The 17,578-nt window shown below is 42.3% G+C and overlaps 1 protein-coding gene across 1 annotated transcript in view; it reads left to right on the forward strand.

Annotated features, from left to right (window-relative positions):
- The window catches only part of MARCHF11 (membrane associated ring-CH-type finger 11), a 99,327-nt gene extending 81,957 nt beyond the window's left edge, over window positions 1-17,370 (forward strand). The window contains exon 4 of the mRNA XM_027604380.2: window positions 16,701-17,370. Within this exon, the coding sequence (XP_027460181.1) occupies window positions 16,701-17,023 (323 nt within the window). The 3' untranslated portion in view covers window positions 17,024-17,370. The remainder of the gene's footprint in view (window positions 1-16,700) is intronic.
- Window positions 17,371-17,578: the final 208 nt, after the last annotated feature.

Genomic DNA, 17,578 nt, shown 5'->3' on the forward strand with positions numbered 1-17,578 from the left:
GTGTGGTAGGCAGGGGCCCAGACTAGCTCTGCCCTGTAAATACTCCACCTCTTCTTCCTGAACATGAAGCCAGAAGACAGGGCCAAGGTCAGAGATCCCTGTCTCTCAGACACCCCACATTCCCGCGCACATGTAAGGAACTCAGGACCAGTTTCTCCCCATCTATGATACCATTAAACACTCAAGGAGTTTCACTTCTCTCTTTTTTCATGTAGAAAGGGCTCCCAGAAATTGCTTTTAGGAAAGTTGCCTTCCTCTGTCACTTGGGTCTGTGGCTAAAGTACTGAGGCTATTATTGCCTGTTGTCCCTATTACTCTTTTTCTCAGATTAAAACACAAGCACACGGGGTAGAGTTGACGCGCACACGGACCCACCAGGAACCAAAAATCCCTCTCAGGGCTACTTTGAAATAACGAAATAAAGTATATTATGATTGTTTATGTTGTCCTGCTTTTGAAAACTGCAGAGATTAGGGAGTTTTAAAAAATAACCTGATATATACTTGAATGAAGATCATCAGATCAAAATAACTTCTCCTTAATGTACCAATTACAGTCAATACTGAAAAAAAAATGCTCCTTCTGCAGAAATTTCATACTCCCCAATGTCAGGTTTTATTTTCCTCTAGTCTAAATCTAATTAATTTCTAAAAATTCATGTGAATTCTTATAGCTATTAGTTTTGAAAAATCTGTTTTTCATAGTTGGTGATCTGTCTAGCTCAAGGTTTTTGGGCACACTCAAATAAACTAGGTAGAGTTACCCGTTGGTAATATATTCACATTTCATTATAGAACTTCAAATAAATAAATACCAACTATTCCTATGGTCTTTGATTATATTAGACGTATGTTTACATGTTAAAAAGCCAAGGTAATATTTCTCTCTTACTTTCGATACTGCTTTACTGTGCTTTTTTTTTTTACCCCACCAGGCAGAGCAGCTAAAAGTTACACATGACTGAACCTTTTACTGACACGAAACTTAAAATGTACCTTTTCTAATTCTATGATATTATATGAGGAAAAATGAAGAATTTTGACCAAGAATTTCAGGATAGTCCAACTCTCGGTGACCACAGATGAGTTCTTCTCACTGCGGGTGGCCAGTGGTCTATTTCATGCCCGGGTTGTTTCTTCCTAAAATGATGCTTTTAGGTTGTCTTCCTTCCTGTGGCTCGCTTTCAACAAATATAAACCAATTAGCATAAGCAAAGCATGATTAAGAAAGTAAATCAACTCAGGAAAAAGAATTCTAATGCATTCCAAGCAAAATATAAATGACTTTTGGACTATCTCTTGTTTAAAATTTTCCATGCTCTCTGGCACTTCTCAGCATGATTCAGAAGTTGACAATATTTCTTGAAGTATTTTCAGTGAAAAACAACATATTTACTTAAGGAGTTTGAAAGAAATTAACATTGGAAGTTGGAATGTGCCACAATTTAGAGCAGAAAGAAAATGAGCTTGCTGGAGACCACAGGAGAGCCTTTGGTTCTTGCGTCGTCAGGCAGGGCCATCAACCATACGGACGAGTGTGTTTGAAAGAGGAATTTAGGCAAAGTTCATAAAATGTGCAGCCTTTGGGTCATTGTAGAGAGAGAAATATTTATGGATAGATGTAAAATCTATCAAAAAGTTCCGAGCGAAAAATGTACAATTACCAAGAGAACAGTCCTGTTCCCGACGTCCTTCAGGGCCCATGTAGATGCTGTCCTGCACAGAGGGGGTGAGGATGCCTGGTAGAGTGGGAGAGCCATGACCCTAGAATCCAGTGCGATCTGGGTGGGCCTCCTCTACGGGAAGTGGGGAGGACAGATGTCCACCACCGATACCCCCACACCTCTTCTCAGGGCCCCACGAGCAGGGCAGCCCCACCCCACTCAAAGTTGTCAGCAAGTTTGATGGTGAGACTCAAATATGTGTAGATTTTTTTAAATCAAAGAACACTGGGAGCCCAGATCCAGCCTTTCACGGGCCTGCACCCTCCCCCACCTAAGTCACCACCACCACCCCCGCCCCCAAGTCTGGGATCTGAGCTACTGAAAGCATTCTGTGGGTGGCGCTTCGGGCTGCCCCAGAAGGCGGATGGTAGGAGGTGGCTTTGCTGGTGGCTGCCCAGTGTCCTAGGAAGCACTGATATGGATGCATCTGCGTGAATCATAAGGCATGTGGAAAAGGCAGCTCAACTGAAACACTGGTTGGCAGGATAGCTAGGAAAGTTGAGTAGTCCAGTACTTCTTTTTTGAATCTTCATATCATGATTTTCCCTCCAGATGTAAAAAGACAATCAGCTCCCTCTGCTCCAAGAGAAATGCTTCCATTTCCGGAGCAGTAATTTGACGGGGCATCTGTATCCCTCAGTGCCACAGTTTGGCTACTGAGGAGAACTTGGTCCAGCTGCTAATGCAGGAGGACAAAAGCCTCCTTCTGCTCTTGCCCAGAGCCCTTCTGGGTTTCCCTTCAAACTTCCTCCCAGGCTGAGGGCTGGCTTTCGAGGGCAGCCACTCCACGGGGTCTGGTACCGCTGTGGCCATGACCTGGTACCGGACTTGAGTGCTCTGCTAGCTCGTTTGGAATCGTTTCTTAAACAGAGTAGGATTCCTTTGCAAGCATCGATCATTCCTTCCTGACTTCAGTGTGTCTTAGCACGCATCATGCCCCAGGAAATGCCACAACTTCCCTTGAAAAGAGTCCATCCTCTGATCTTTACGTTTCTCACTTCTGAGCACATCATGGTCAGGCCCCTCCGAGGGAGGGGCAGAGAGGCGCTTTGTAATTCAGAACTGTCAGAGGAAAAACAAATCTTCATATTTTATATGCTTTGAGAAGTACTCAAGTAGAGGCTTTTCTATGCCTTAACCACACTGATGTTTACCAATTTCTCTAAAGATTATTATCCTGGTTGGTTATCAGGGATATTGCTGCCTTTAAAACCCAGGAAATAGAATAGAAGGACTTGTTTTTGCTACTTGCCCTTCAGTGCAGTGTCTAAAATGGGCTCTCAAAGCAAATGAACTCTTTAGACCTCCTCATGGGGTAGAAAACACAACCCATTGCTTTCCTCTCCTTTGACCTTGGGAAGTTCAAGCTCTTTTGGAGAAACGTTGACACAGGTTAACAGAGCAGCAGACCAAACATGCTCGTGCTGTTGACTTCTGTTTCCTCGAGAGAAAAGGTGACCCTTTCAGTCATCTCTCCCAATGGGGACCAGTTGAGCCGAAGGGGCACCAGTCATCTATGAAGCCAACATTTGCTGAGTGTTGACAGTGTATTTATAAGCCTGGAGTTCAGGGTAAGAGGTTTTACTAGAACAGAATAAAACACTGCCTGTTTCTGAACAGCCCATGATCTGAGAATAGTTGTTACATTTTGAAATGGTTTAAAAAATATTGAGAGAGGAATGTTTTTTGTGACATATGAAAATTACATCAAATATAAATTTCAGGGCCCATAAATAATGTTTTATTGGAATACAGACATATCCATTCATTTATGTGCTGTCGATGAGGAGTTACAATCTCATCATTGAGAGACCATAATGTTCACATAGCCTAAAATATTTACTGTCTGGTCCTTCCCAGAAAAGGTTTGTGGAGCTTGGAATATAGCATGTTCTCTGCTCTCCAGCTGCTGGCGAGAGACAGGGAAAGAAATGATTAAAATGGAAAATGGAAGGTGTCAGGAGACAAATACCTGTGAGAGCTCGTGGGAGAAGGTTTGTTAGCCATCCTTAGCAACATCTATGGGGTGGGGGGAGAAATCTTGAGCTAAACTTTAAAGAAGAACATGAAAGGGGCCAGAGAGGCAGCTGCCTGAACCTGTCAACACATGAAAATGTGTATTTTTGAGGACTCATAGGGAATTTGGTGTGACAAGAGCAAAAGCTGCTTGCTGGGGAGTAGCAGAAGAAATAAGGTCTGACTGTCTACAGGGATCCTGTAGGTGGGACATGGGTGTGGGACCCAACCCTGAAAGCTCAGGGAACCCCTGGAGGGTGGTCTGCTGCGTGTGACTGGTCAGCGTGATGTTGAAGACAAAGCAATGATATCTAGGAGAGGTTGAAGAGGGTAGGGGGCATGCCGGGAAGGCAAGAAGATAATAATCCAGGCAAAGGATTAGGCCCTACATTAAGGTAGATAGGCAGCTGCTGGAATTAAAAAAGGTTGATCACAAGATAACGGCGTTCGAATCAATAGAGGTAGGGCAGAAGTGGGGGGTAAAGGAAAGGGGCCATCAGGTGTGATTTAAAGAGGCTGATGGGCAGATGGGAGGAAAAGATGATACGTTCTATTTGAACATTTTCTTTTTGCAGAATTTGTGAGGAATCAAGTAGAAATCGCCAGGAAGTGGCTGGACATAGGGGTCTGGAGCTCAGGATAGGAATTTGAGCTGGAGATTGACATCTAGTAGTTGAAGCCGTGGTCTGCAGGGGAAAGTGATCGGGGCGAGATGAACAGCAGTTTGAGGAACACAGAGACACAAAGAGCAGGCAGAGGAGCATGACCAGGGGAGAAAAAAGTGGGTCAGCCTAGGTGAGGAGGAAGGAAGGAACTTCGGGGAGGAGGAACACGTGGTCAGTAGTGCCAGATGCCGAGTCAAGAGTAGGTGAATTAAGCCAAAGTGTACTCGCTGGATTTAGCAGTATGGGTGTTGGTTGCATAGACGCAAGGCTGAGAATGGCTGGGACAGGCAGAAGGGGGCTCAGAATGTAGGTTAAACAAATCTTGGCTGAACAAGGACACAGTTAAATGAGGGCAGAACCTAGAGTTGGGTGTGGAATTGAGAAAACTTCCTGGTTTTTGTTGCTGTTGTTTTAAGATTTTATTTATTTGACAGAGAGAGACAGTGCGAGAGGGAACACAAGCAGGAACAGAGGAAGAGGGAGAAGCAGGCTTCCCGCGGAGCAGGGAGCCTGAGGCGGGGCTCAATCCCAGGACCCTGGGATCATGACCTGAGCTGAAGACAGATGCTTAACTGACTGAGCCACCCAGGCGCCCCATCTCTTTGTTTGTTTTAATGGTAGAGTCAGGCAGGGACAAATGCTGAGAAGAAAGATCCAGAAGAAACCAGAGAAAAGACCGAAGAATGGACAGCTTGATGCCTGTGTGAATGCAGAGCTAGCACCCAGCACGCAGGGGAGGGGTTGGCCTTGCCCAGGAGGGGCATGGTGCCCGAGAAAGGCAGGCAGGTGGAGAGCGGGCCCAGTGGGCACAGCTGCCTGTGCTGCTCCCGGAGAACAAGCTGAAGGGCCTCCTGGCAAAAGACTTCCCATTTCTCAGTCAAACTGGTGGTATGCTCAAGGCACGCTGTGGGGAAGAGTCTGAGGGGAGCATTAGAAATGAAGATCAGCTGCCGAGAGCTTCGGGCCCTGCACTGGGCGTGATAGAGCGCCCCCTGGAGACTAGAATGAGGGTGGCCCGATCCGCAAGGACCCGTGGCTCTGTATTTTTGACGCACTAGAGATGAGCAAGGTGGAGACAGGGGAACTTTGAGGCTGGGCTGAGATGGGGTTTGTGATGCAGAGTTGCAGGGAGCCTGAGCAGCACTGTCAGCCTTGACTTTCACCTCCAGGGCTGGGAGAGTGATTACAGGGTGGAGGGGTTCTTTCTCGGTGCTGGGGAAGGAACCAGAGCCAGAAAGAAGCGGCCGATTGGGAAGGAATGTGCAGTCCAGGGGCTCAGCCTTCAGCAGGTGGAGGAGGGTGCGTTGAGCCTAAGAAAGTGGGTAAGAATCCCAGGAGGCGGTGGTTGTCTGCACCAGGTGGGAGAGTTTCGAAGCTTGCAGCTGGAATGGTTTCTGGAAGGGAAGGGCCCAGGCCGGAGTGAAGGAGGGACAGCAGAGGGCGAGGGTCATGCACCTCAGGTCATGGTCAGGTCATCCACACTGGCCCGAAACATGAAGTCGTGTGTGTCGAGAGGGCTGAGAGGAGCCCGGAACCAGGGGACAGATCATCGGTGATGGTTGAGAGTGGCGGAGGGGCCAGGATGGCTATCTCTTGTGGCCACACTGTATGCTCATGGGATCACACATGCGGGAATTCCTAGTTGTGGGAATTTAAATACACGAGGCTCACGCACAGCTGAACAGCCTTTGAGAGATCTGAGTGTGTCCCTAGGCCAGTCGGAGATGGGTTAGTACTGAGGCCACCGGCTCGAAACGGGAAGTCTTCCTGGGAGGAGAGATCAGAGTTGATAGTGTGGCAGAGGGAACCGTGACACGAAGAGGCAGCCCCTTAGCCTAAAATCCTGGAGATTGTTCTTCAGAACCATCACCTGCCTCTCTGGGGATCTCCTGGCTTCAGACTATTTTGCAGCCAAGAACTTTATTTACCGAAGAGAATGTGAACATGATCACTCTTCTGATGATGCGTCAGTGCCCAACACAGAGGCTCGGGGACTGTGGGGGCGCTGACGGGGAGCCGGAGACAAACTCAGGAAGCACAGAGATGAGCACAGAAATGGAGCTCATATCTTATTCCAGATATGTAGAAGTAAGGTTTTAAAGACCATACTGCAATAATATCTCAGATTATGTTTTCTAATCCAGGTACTATGCGAAGCGATTTTCCTCAGATTTCCTATTTAATCTTCAACACTCTGCTAGGTGTAGGTTGCTATTCTCATCTCAGAGACGAGGCACCATTAAGTAGTCCCCCCAGGGTCTCACAGATTGGAAGAGGGACCCGAGATTGGAATCCAGACCTTGTCGCCCCAGAGCCTGTGACAGAATATTTATGTGATTCAGTTAATTCTATTTATTATTTAGTAAATACCCCTTCTTATATGCTGAGCTCGAATGGCTCATTTACAAGATGTTTATTCATGAAGTGAAACCACGTCAGTTGGTGTCTCAAACACCTAAGGCATAACAACAGGAATAAGTACTTTTTGGAGGGATGGGGGAGCTGAATTTAGATCAGAAATGGAGAAACCCCCCCCAAACCCAAAGTAATATAGCCACTTTGTGAAGTCTTTACTCATGTATTCTAAATTAATAGAGCCATACAGAACATAGAGAAATATTAATAGAGAATGGGCAAGATTTAATTCAGCATCCCAAGAGCAATCTCTTTCCATTGATCTGAGTGAAACAATTTCCTAATAAGAATTATGTATGTAGGGGTGCCTGGGTGGCTCAGTCGTTAAGCGTCTGCCTTCGGCTCAGGTCATGATCCCAGGGTCCTGGGATCGAGCCCCACATTGGGCTCCCTGCTCAGCGGGAAGCCTGCTTCTCCCTCTCCCACTCCCCCTGCTTGTGTTCCCTCTCTCGCTGTGTCTCTCTCTGTCAAATAAATAAATAAATTCTTAAAAAAAAAGAATTATGTATGTAAAGAATCACATCTAAACCTTGAATTTTGTTGCTAGCTCATAGACTAGAATATTAAGGAAAGCTAAGGTCTGAGCATTTTAATATTCAGGTTAAAAATGCCATTAATATTTTCAATTAAAAAAATCTTACGGAGGTTGTGTGAATGAAATCAAAGAGTTAGAAATTTTATTTATGCTTAGGTGGTCACTTCTATTTGGAATTTTTACCCACTGCTTGTATGATTTAAGAGAAATGAAAAACAAAGCCAACAAAGATGAGATAGCCTATTACAGTCATAAAGATAAACAGACTTTAGATGTTTCAGGTTAGGTCTTTTTAAGTGTTATTCTCATCCTGAAAAATAGAACAACCAACACATATATGCTTTACTCTAGAGATTGATAAAATCGTGTTCTGTGAGTTTGCAGTAGACAGTTTGTCCGTTGGAGAAGGACATTGTGTTTGTTTCTCCTTGTCACTAGGAAAAGCCCATAACAGCCTTCTTCTAAGAACTGTTTTTGGTCCGGGGCACCTGGGTGGCTCAGTCAGTTCAGCATCTGACTCTTGATCTCAGCATTGTGAGTTCGGGCCCTGCGTTGAGCTCCACGTTGGGGTGGAGCCTACTTAGGAAAGGAAGAAAAGAACTGTTTTTAGTCCATATACTGGAATGTGGGAAACGAATGGAAACCCACCAAAGTAGAGTCCCAGTTCCAAAAACTTTAACACAGAAGATGGACGTTGATAGGGTTTTTTAACCCAATACTGTTACACTGGGGTTTGTGGAATTACTCCTATAAATTGTGAGGGTCACTGTAATCCGTCCCAATGCTGCCGGGTACCCTTGAGGATAAAGACCGGAGGAGAACTTACCGTCCCAGCCTCGGGTGTTACTGAAGAGACTGTGCTCCTGTCTACCTCATGGTATAATATCCCTTGGGCCAAGGAGACACTAGTGTGGGCTGACTTTGGCCAAGGACGGCTCCTGAGGTCTGAGTTCTTGCAGAGTATAAAGCACACTGGACCAGGCATCAGAGGTCTGACTCTGATCCTGGGCTCTAGCACTGTGGACCCTTGGGCAAGCCATGTCACTTCTCTGGGCCTCAGAGTCCTCATCCCCCAAAGCAAAGGGGTTAGATGAAATCATACCCAATGTTTTCTAATTTTGAAATTCAGTGACTATGTCCACTGCCAATCGCTGTGTGATATGTCATCACCCTTTTGCTGAAGGTGTTTCATCTGCTCATGAATTGAAGGACAGACTTGAAGTTGTATTCAGCTGAAATTAAACTAGTTCTAATCCATGCTCCCAGTTATAGGAGGGCGCTAGGATATCTTTGTCATCTCTAAGGGCATTGGGCTTATTCCTTCATTTCTTTTATTGAAATAATTGTATCCGTAGGTGGCTTTTCTCACAGGCACTTCTGGGCAGAAGCTTAGATGATATAACAGTTCTTCTCTCCGGTGAATTCTCTTAATCCTTTAAAAAATTAACGTATCATGTGTTTTATAACGTGTAACAAGGTCTACAGCTTTTGAGGAATGTTCTGTGACTATGCCAAAGGTAGATTTGAGAGGCAGGGCTAGTAATTGAAAGATCAGAAGTCTCCTATCTACTAAGGAATAAAAGAAATCATTAAAATGATTGATTGATGGATTGGCTTCCTAGAACAGCAAGTAGTCAGATGAATGGACAATCTTTTTTATACTCCCTGTTTTGCCTGGAAATAGCAGAGAAGAATCCATATCAGCCTCTTAGGCTTTAGGCCTGAGCGTAGTCATTTTGTGACTAGCTGGGTTCATGATTGTTGGATGCAGGGAGATATTTGATGACCAGGCCAAAAAGACCATGGAGGAGTCAGCTACAGTTTACTGGGACTGAAAATAAGTCCTTGTAAAGAAGCACTATCCTGTGCCCATCCGAGTGTGTGTGTGTGAGTGTGTGTGTGTGTGTGTACGTGTACACATACATATGCTCATATATGTATGAAACATAGCTCCCGATTCCTAAACCCCTTCCATCTCTAGTCTTGGAGTCCTTGTCACATGTCTCAATGTCTCCACTTGGTATCTTAAGATGGTACTCTACCGTTTTAAAGAACAATACTTGAGATCTTTGTGTTGGTGGCACCGTCACGACTAGACCCTTGTCATCCCTCAGATTCCAGGGATGGCTACTCTCCTCTTTCTCATTCCCTCTCATTTAGTGAAGATTTGTTGAGTTTCTACTGTGTTTCAAGCACTGAAGTAGGAGTAGGGCTCCTGCCCTCCGGGGGCACACAGCTGAGTGAGGTCACAGGCATAGAAAAAAATTATTCGAGTACAGGTAATAAGGAAAATAGTGCAGGTTTTTCCTTGTGGTGAGGTAGAAGGTAGGAGAGAGGGATTAATTTTGAGTGGGTCAGAGAAGAAATTATGAGAGAATCTGGATCTTGAAGCATGTTTAATAATAGTTCATTATGAAAATGTAGGAGAGTGATCATTCCGGAGAAGTCTCTGTCTTACGGGTTTATCACAGATTTGCTAAGAAGATAGAATTAGCAGAATTTAGTGCAAGAGGATAGAGGAGTCTAGGTGATTCCAAGATTTTTAGCTTAATTGACTTGGGGGACAATCGTTAACTGAAACAGGGATGGTAGGTCAAGAAGCAAATTCAACCTATGTCAAGACTTTTTGGAAAAGAGTGTTCTTCCCTCCCTGCCAGTTAGTAAACTATTATACTCCTTATTAAAATTCGGCTTTGCCATCTTGTTCAGTCGCCAGGCAGTGACGTCATCAACATGGAAGAGCCAGCACCTGTGTGCTCTTTGCATCCAGGCTGATGGCTGTGGACTTCACTGAGCAGACGGGAGGACAGAGAGAGTCGCAGGGTCATAAGACAGACACTGTGAATTTTCTTTTGTGTACTCTCAGAGAAACAGTCACTTAGGGTCTTCACTATTTGTAATAACCTTTTCTTCATGTGTACTGTTAGGTACTCTACTTTGGGGCTGGGTGGGTCAGATCATCAGTATTTGGAAATTAGCCAGCCTTTTGTTGCAAGGGCTTCTGTGCTGTGGGAAGTTTGTGAATAATTCTTATTCTTATTACATTTCTTGCACAGAAGATTTTCTTACCAATAGTTTGAGTGTTTGAGCCCCTGAACTTTATGCTCTCACAATCAGCCTGCCATTCTCAACTTAAATCTGTGAATTAATACATATATATATATATATAATTTATATTCAACAATGGAAAAATCAACTCGTCTTTTATAGACATAAGTGCATTTTATGTGGGATATTTCTTTACATTATTTGTTCTGATACAGGCAACACTGGAAGTACATTTTCACAAAACTCCCCATATATAATCAGGGCATGTAGTTCCCAGAGACCTGGCTTTTGAGATATCAATTTATGATGGCTTTGTCTTGTGAGTCTAGTGACTTCAGCGACAGTATATATTATATTGTCTTTCAGTTTTCATCTCTGTAAGTTTTATATTTTTGCATTTTTGTTTTTTTCTCTAAGCTCCACATATAGTTCAGTTCAACAAAAAGCATTCAGTATACAAAGAAGGAATCACTCATGTTTATTTCTTCAAGGTTCATATTAACAAGATTCAACAATAGGGTAGTGACTTTTTTTTTTAAGATTTTATTTATTTGAAAGAAAGAGAGAACAAACAGGGGGAGGAGCAGAGGGAGAGGGAGAAGCCGGCTCCCTGCTCATCAGGGATCCCAACGTGGGGCTTGATCCCAGGGTCATGACCTGAGCCAAAGGCAGACGCTTAACCAACTGAGCCACCCAGGTGCCCCATGGGGGAGTGACTTTTAAAAGTGTTTACCTCTACCGTCACATCTAAGTGTCCACGAGCATTTAAATTTAGGGTAGGTTGGGAAAATACGCCAGGAAGATTAATGCATTTTATGACACTCTAGCAAAGCTCATACTACAAAGGGTATCTTCGACCACAGTCTCACTTAGTTAATACTCCTTGAACAACCATGCTCTGGTCTTCAAGTAATAGAAATTAAGGAGTCAAAAATGGGTCCACTTTATGAGATTGACTCTAAACTGTTCTTAAGTGGGATTAAATGGGACCCAAACTCCCTGTTCTGCTTCTGGTGCACGCTGACTTTTCTGAATGACATCGGTTGTATTTTATAGAATATGTGTAAATTTCACTGAGCGAGGTGGGGAGAGAGGGAGAGAGACAGAAAGAACTCTTGACAGTGGACAGTGGTGAAATTTTTCTTGAAATCTTGGACCTTTTCTGGCCAAATATCTGCTGTGCGTTGCAAGTTCTTTAGCTCTCCCAAAGGTCGTTTTGATTGAACAGCACACAGGGCTTCAGTCTTTATTCCTTTGTGGGCCTTGCACTTCTTGGGAAAGCTCAGGGTGGGTGTGGCTTCCTGGATGACGCTCTCACCACTTTTAGTGTTGCCTTCAACAACTTTCTTCTTGTGGGTAGGGAGAGGAAGAAGGGGCTGTTTCATTGGGCCTCTTAGAGATATAACAGTGTCAGTGACACACAAGGATATTAAAAATGGCAGCTAATGATCTAACTTTGCCCAAATCACAGTCTCCAGGGCTCTATTTACTCATATTTTAAATGAGGATGATGTAGATCTACATGGTCTGTCTTCGTCTGTTCGAGCCTCTAAAGCAAAATACCACAGACTGGGTGGCTTAAACAAAGGACATATGTTTTTTACAGTTCTGGAGGCTGGTAAGTCCAAGGTCAGGTGCCAGCATGTTCAGTCTAGTCGGTCTCTCGTTTTGGTTCGTGGGTGGTTGTCATTCTCCTGTGTCCTCACATGGCCTTTCCTCGGTGTCTTTTCCACTTTATATAAAGGCATTAATCGTATCATGAGAGCCTCCCCCTCATGACTTAAAATAGTCCCACCTCCAGATACCATCACATTAGGGATTAGGGCTTCAACATATGAATTTTGGAGAGACAAACATTCAGTCCATAGCAAGGACTCTTTTAGGTGGCCTTAATTCTATGACTAAGAGAAACTGCCTTACCATTGAAAATTTAACATAAATAGGACGATAGTACTCAAGGTTTATAAGTAGACATATTTGAGCTCCCATCTCTGGTCTTATTCTTACATCTTCATGATGTTGGACAGTTATTAAATCTCTCCATGTCTCAATTTCCTCAACCATGAAATTGTTCAATCATGGTATCTGTTTGTAGAGTCTCTGTCAAGCTTAAGTGAAAATCATGCAAATAAACCACTTAGTGCAGTGCTTGGCACAAAATAGAACCTTGATAAAAATTTAAGTTTTGAAAAACAACCAAACCTATTTGAACAAGAGCTGAGACTGGTAACACAAGAAATGAAATTATTTGATCAGTAGTTTGGTTGTTAATACCAAAATGTGTTTGTATTTGACTATAAATTTTACAGGTCTCTGTTCATTATAACACATCATTTGTTTGTATTGAAATAGACATGGACAAGTGGCATGTGTGTGCACACACATGTGAGCCTATGTACCTTGATAATCTCCCCCATCATTTCTTTGGGTAATTAATTCATTTTCTACTATCATATAAGAATTTCAACCAACACATCACTTACAAATTTGGGATATATTTTACCTATATATGAACACTGTGCTTTTATTTCAGTGAAACCAGAAACATTTAAACTTGCTCTTTTTTAAGAAGATTGTTCCCTAACAAAAATGTTCCTTTGCACATTAATAAGGGGATGCTCCAATTAAATGTTGAATGATAAAAAGCAGGGAAATGATAAAAAGCAGCCAACCACACATATACACACATACTTACTGAACTCTCAAAACCCCAAATTCCTATGAATCATTCCTTGTTGACACCCATGCTATTAATAATGTAGCAAGTATCCTAAAATATTTAATATTTACATTTTATAGAAATTATCATCGCTTTTCCTTTCAGGTCTAGTGACTCAGATGAAAAAAAACAAATCTCAGAATAAATCTAAGCCTGTTCTTATATGACCTGAAATGTCAAGGTGACAAATTCATTTAATGCTTAATTTGAGGTATTACTCAGAGAGTGAAGCCACTGGAGGAAGTGAGTTTATCGGTTGTGAAACAAGAGGAAACAAGATCGTCAGTAAGAAAGTATGGCAGTATGATTTTTAATTGTTGGATTTTCAGCATGTGGGCTAAAGTCAAATGAATCCTTACTCTTGGATTTCAATGATGGGAGTAGCCATATGTTCTCATTACCTCAAGTACAAAAGGCATTTGCTACGATTCTAGAAGATTTAGAGAAGAAAGGGGGAAAATGCACCTTCCAGAGGACAACGTTGGGGTGGAGTGGCATTCTCCTATTTCAGGAAAATTTAAGCTTCTAAAGGGCAAGGAGTAATTCTGAACGCTCATGGGGAATAAAACAAAATCTAAGCCTCATTCGTAACTTGAAATGCAATTAAGCAGCAGCACACGGAGCTGGAAATTCAAGAGGACTCTGTCTTTATGAAAACTTCAAGTAGCTCTCTCTCTAAATTCCATTCAAAATGTACTATAAAGACCTGTGGGATTTATTTGTGCACATTGGGTAGATTTATGTATTTAGAAAAGGGCTACCAGGAATGTATTCCCAGAAAATGACTTGAAGCTCTAGTAAATGATCTGATTTCTGGCCTCTTAAAGGAAATGGATAAAAAAAAAAGAATAGGATCCTGTGAAATGAGTGGTTTCCTGGGGTGAAGCCATCACCCATCACTGCACTTCTCCAGAAGGAACCTGTTGCAAGCTGTAATGGTTTTGTGATTAGTGTGAGTGAATGTGTCTCACCACATGGATTCACTATTGACTTTTTAATTAATAATAATGCCCTGTGCTTATAGAGCCGCCATCTCGAGGAAATTTGAGTGCTTTATAATTGATGAATTTCAATTTCTCTTTTTACTATCTTGCTGAAAGTATAGATTAGGTACTCTGATTGTGTTTTAATGAGGAAAAATAGAGCCAGAAAAGTTAAATCATGGCCCACAGAGATTTCGGAAGGCTAATAATAGAATCATCAATTAAAATCTGGTAGTCTTTACTTAGTCTGGCCGTTTCCCAAAAATATCTGATCAGTTGTGTCAATTATTCCTTGGGAAAATGAAGTTGATCAAAACAATTATTTGCAATTGCTATGATTAACAGAAGTTTACATTCCTTCTCATTATTTTGGTGGTGGTCCACAATTATCTATTTTTATTTATTGGGCCACATGCATGTTTTAGTGGCCTATGTTCATATCCTTGGAATGCTTTTAGGTCACAAGCGTCAGAAGTTTATCCCCTGGGAAGGGAATGATATAAAACTTAAATTCTGGTATTAGGTAGTTGTGTCATCTAAAAAACTGGGTATCTCCATCACCTACCTGCCATTGTTTTAGCTGACAAAAAAATGAAGTAATCCTCCCAACAAAACCATGTTCAAAACCCTTACTCATTGTGCCTATGGGAAGGTAACTATCATCCTTTCAATCACCGCTTCATGCAGCCTTAAAAATATGAGACTCTGATTCTTCCTGCTTCTTGCATTACTATTTCTGTCAGTTTTTTTTAATCTGACAAGTGTATTACTTTGTCCCTCTATATTCTCCTTACTGTTTCCACTCTGCTCTCCACATGCAACGTGGTAACCTCCCTATTTGTCTCCACTACCTGAGTTGTCTATGCCTCAATACATCTTAGATAAATTTTCCTAATTCTCTGTAATTTTGTAACATAGGAATTATTCAGGCACAAAAATGTACACAGAATATGTTGAACAGCCACATCTTCACCCCCAGCATAAAAAAAATGTGACATCAGAAATACAGTCGAATGGCCTATTTGAAGCCTCTCCTGGACCTTGTTTCTTTTCTTTGCTCCCCACTATCATGCCTTTCATGGTTATTATTTTTATGCATGTTTTTATACTTTTTACATAGATTCACTATTGACTTTTTAATTAATAATGATTTACCCCAATCATTTATTTCTGAAACTTTCTTTTATTTTTAATGTGGCTTTGAGATTTCTGCTCTTTTAAGATTTATCCATCTTAGTGCATGTGACTCTGTTCCCTTCAATTGTGTTGCTGTGATCATTGATTCACACAATGCAGTTTATCCATTCTTCTCAGAATGCACTTTAAGATTGTTTGGGGTTTTCCCCCTCAAATATGAACAATTCCATAATAAATCCCTTTTTTTTAAAGATTTATTTATCTGAGAGAGAGAGAGAGAGAGAGAAGGGGGGTAGGGGCATAGGGAGAGGGCAAGAGAGAATCTTAAGCAGATCGCTCCCCACCCCGCCCAAGCACAGAGCCTAACGCAGGGCTCAATCTCACGACCCTGAGATCACGACTTGAGCTGAAACCACATTCCATCTAAGAAAAGACTCTTATTGATCTCTCTACCGACTTTCAATGGAATTTCAGCCTCCTGAAGGAGAAGAGTTTCTTCTCACTTCTCGAATGAAGGGGACCTCCCCCAAGGAATTTCTTTTTGTGAGCAGTCACCAATTCAAAAGCTCTTGGACCACATGCGGAAGTGTAACTGTGTGAAAAATGCAGGGTGTGGCAGGATCTGGGCTGGATGGTAGAGATGGAGCCATGTATCCTAGTTACACACTGCCAGTTTATGGTCCCTGAGGTTCTTGCATTACCTTGTTTATTTTCCCGAGAGTCTGTCTCAGAAATGTGTAATCATCCAATTTACTATATAGCAGCAATGAGCAAGGACTCTGGAGCCAGGCTGCCTGGGTCTGAAACCCTCCTCCCCCGCTGCTAGTTGTCTGGTCTTGAGCTCCTTCCTGGTTTGTAAAATGCTGGATGTGTTCATAATGAGAACTCAATGAGGTAATATACATGAAACTCTCAAGTAGGTGCTAAATACATTTTTGTTGGATGGTTGAAGAGAGTAAAAGTAAGAAAAAGGTGTATCATACCTCCTATGCATCAGACATTGTTTTAGGAACTGGGAAGATGGTAGTGATTTTAATATCTGTCTCTTTCCTAAATTAAGTTACCAGTTGAGACCAAAGTCCCTAAGACATTGTGTGGGCCACAGTGGGCACTCAAAGAGATGATGAATGAATCAATAAACCTAATGATTCTCTTAAGGCAATGTAAGTGCCCAAGGTATGTTCTCAGCCGTGATGGGGCAAGTTAATTATATTCATGAGAACTTTGCTTTGTGCATGTTAGTGTATTCATATCCTTTGGATATTGATTATTCCTGTGTAATCTGGAAAGTAGCTTACCATTAGCCATAATACTTGAGAAGTCAGGATACCATGTTTTTTGATGATGACGAGTAACAGAGAATTGACTATTTTTTTTCAATCCCTTACTTGTATACAAAATAACATTCTTAACTTTTTTGATTATGACTGGCCTTTTTTTATTTTTCCTTGAATTTTAGGTCTCATTGTCCATGAAGGAGCTGCAGTTTACAGAGTATTTAAGCGCTGGCGAGCTGTTAACTTACACTGGGATGTACTAAATTATGATAAAGCCACAGACATCGAAGAAAGTAGCCGGGGAGAGTCTTCCACAAGCAGGACTTTATGGTTGCCATTGACGGCTCTGCGGAACAGGAACTTGGTCCACCCAACGCAGTTAACTTCCCCGAGGTTTCAGTGTGGCTATGTGTTATTGCATCTGTTCAATCGGATGAGGCCCCACGAAGATTTGTCAGAAGATAATAGCTCAGGGGAGGTTGTGATGAGAGTGACTTCTGTGTGACACAAGTGTAAGGCAGCGTGGTGTAGACCACCCTGCACATTTTGGAATGTAATTGCAATGAACGGCGAAACCATAGCACTTCTAAAAACACACATCTATGAACTTTTTAAAATTTATGCTTTTTATATGAACATTTGAATTGCAAATACATTTTTCTGAAAAAAAAAGGTTCTCTGGTTCTTTGGGTTTTGATTTATCACATCTTTTATAAGTTGGTACTTGAAATCATTTTACGTATAATTTAACTCTACTTGGTTAAAAGAATGATGAAAGTTATCCTTAAGGCTGAAACTATTTTTTCTTGCTTGTTTTAAATATATTTTTATCAAACTTTTTGCTCCATGTGTAGTTTTTCAGGCATGTTACGAACGGGAAAGAGTTTAGAATGCTGTGGGCAGATGCCAAAGTGCCAACCGGCAATGCAACACTGTGTACTGGTCCTCTGTGTGCCTCGTGCTTATTGGCAAATGTGAACGAGGCTTTCTTGCTGGGTTGAAATAATCTGTCACCAGGAATGCAAACTCTAGGTATGTTGGCCTGTTTTCTAGCTTCTGA

This window comes from Zalophus californianus, chromosome 5, assembly GCF_009762305.2.
Source record: "Zalophus californianus isolate mZalCal1 chromosome 5, mZalCal1.pri.v2, whole genome shotgun sequence".
NCBI classification, from domain to species: Eukaryota; Metazoa; Chordata; class Mammalia; order Carnivora; family Otariidae; genus Zalophus; species Zalophus californianus.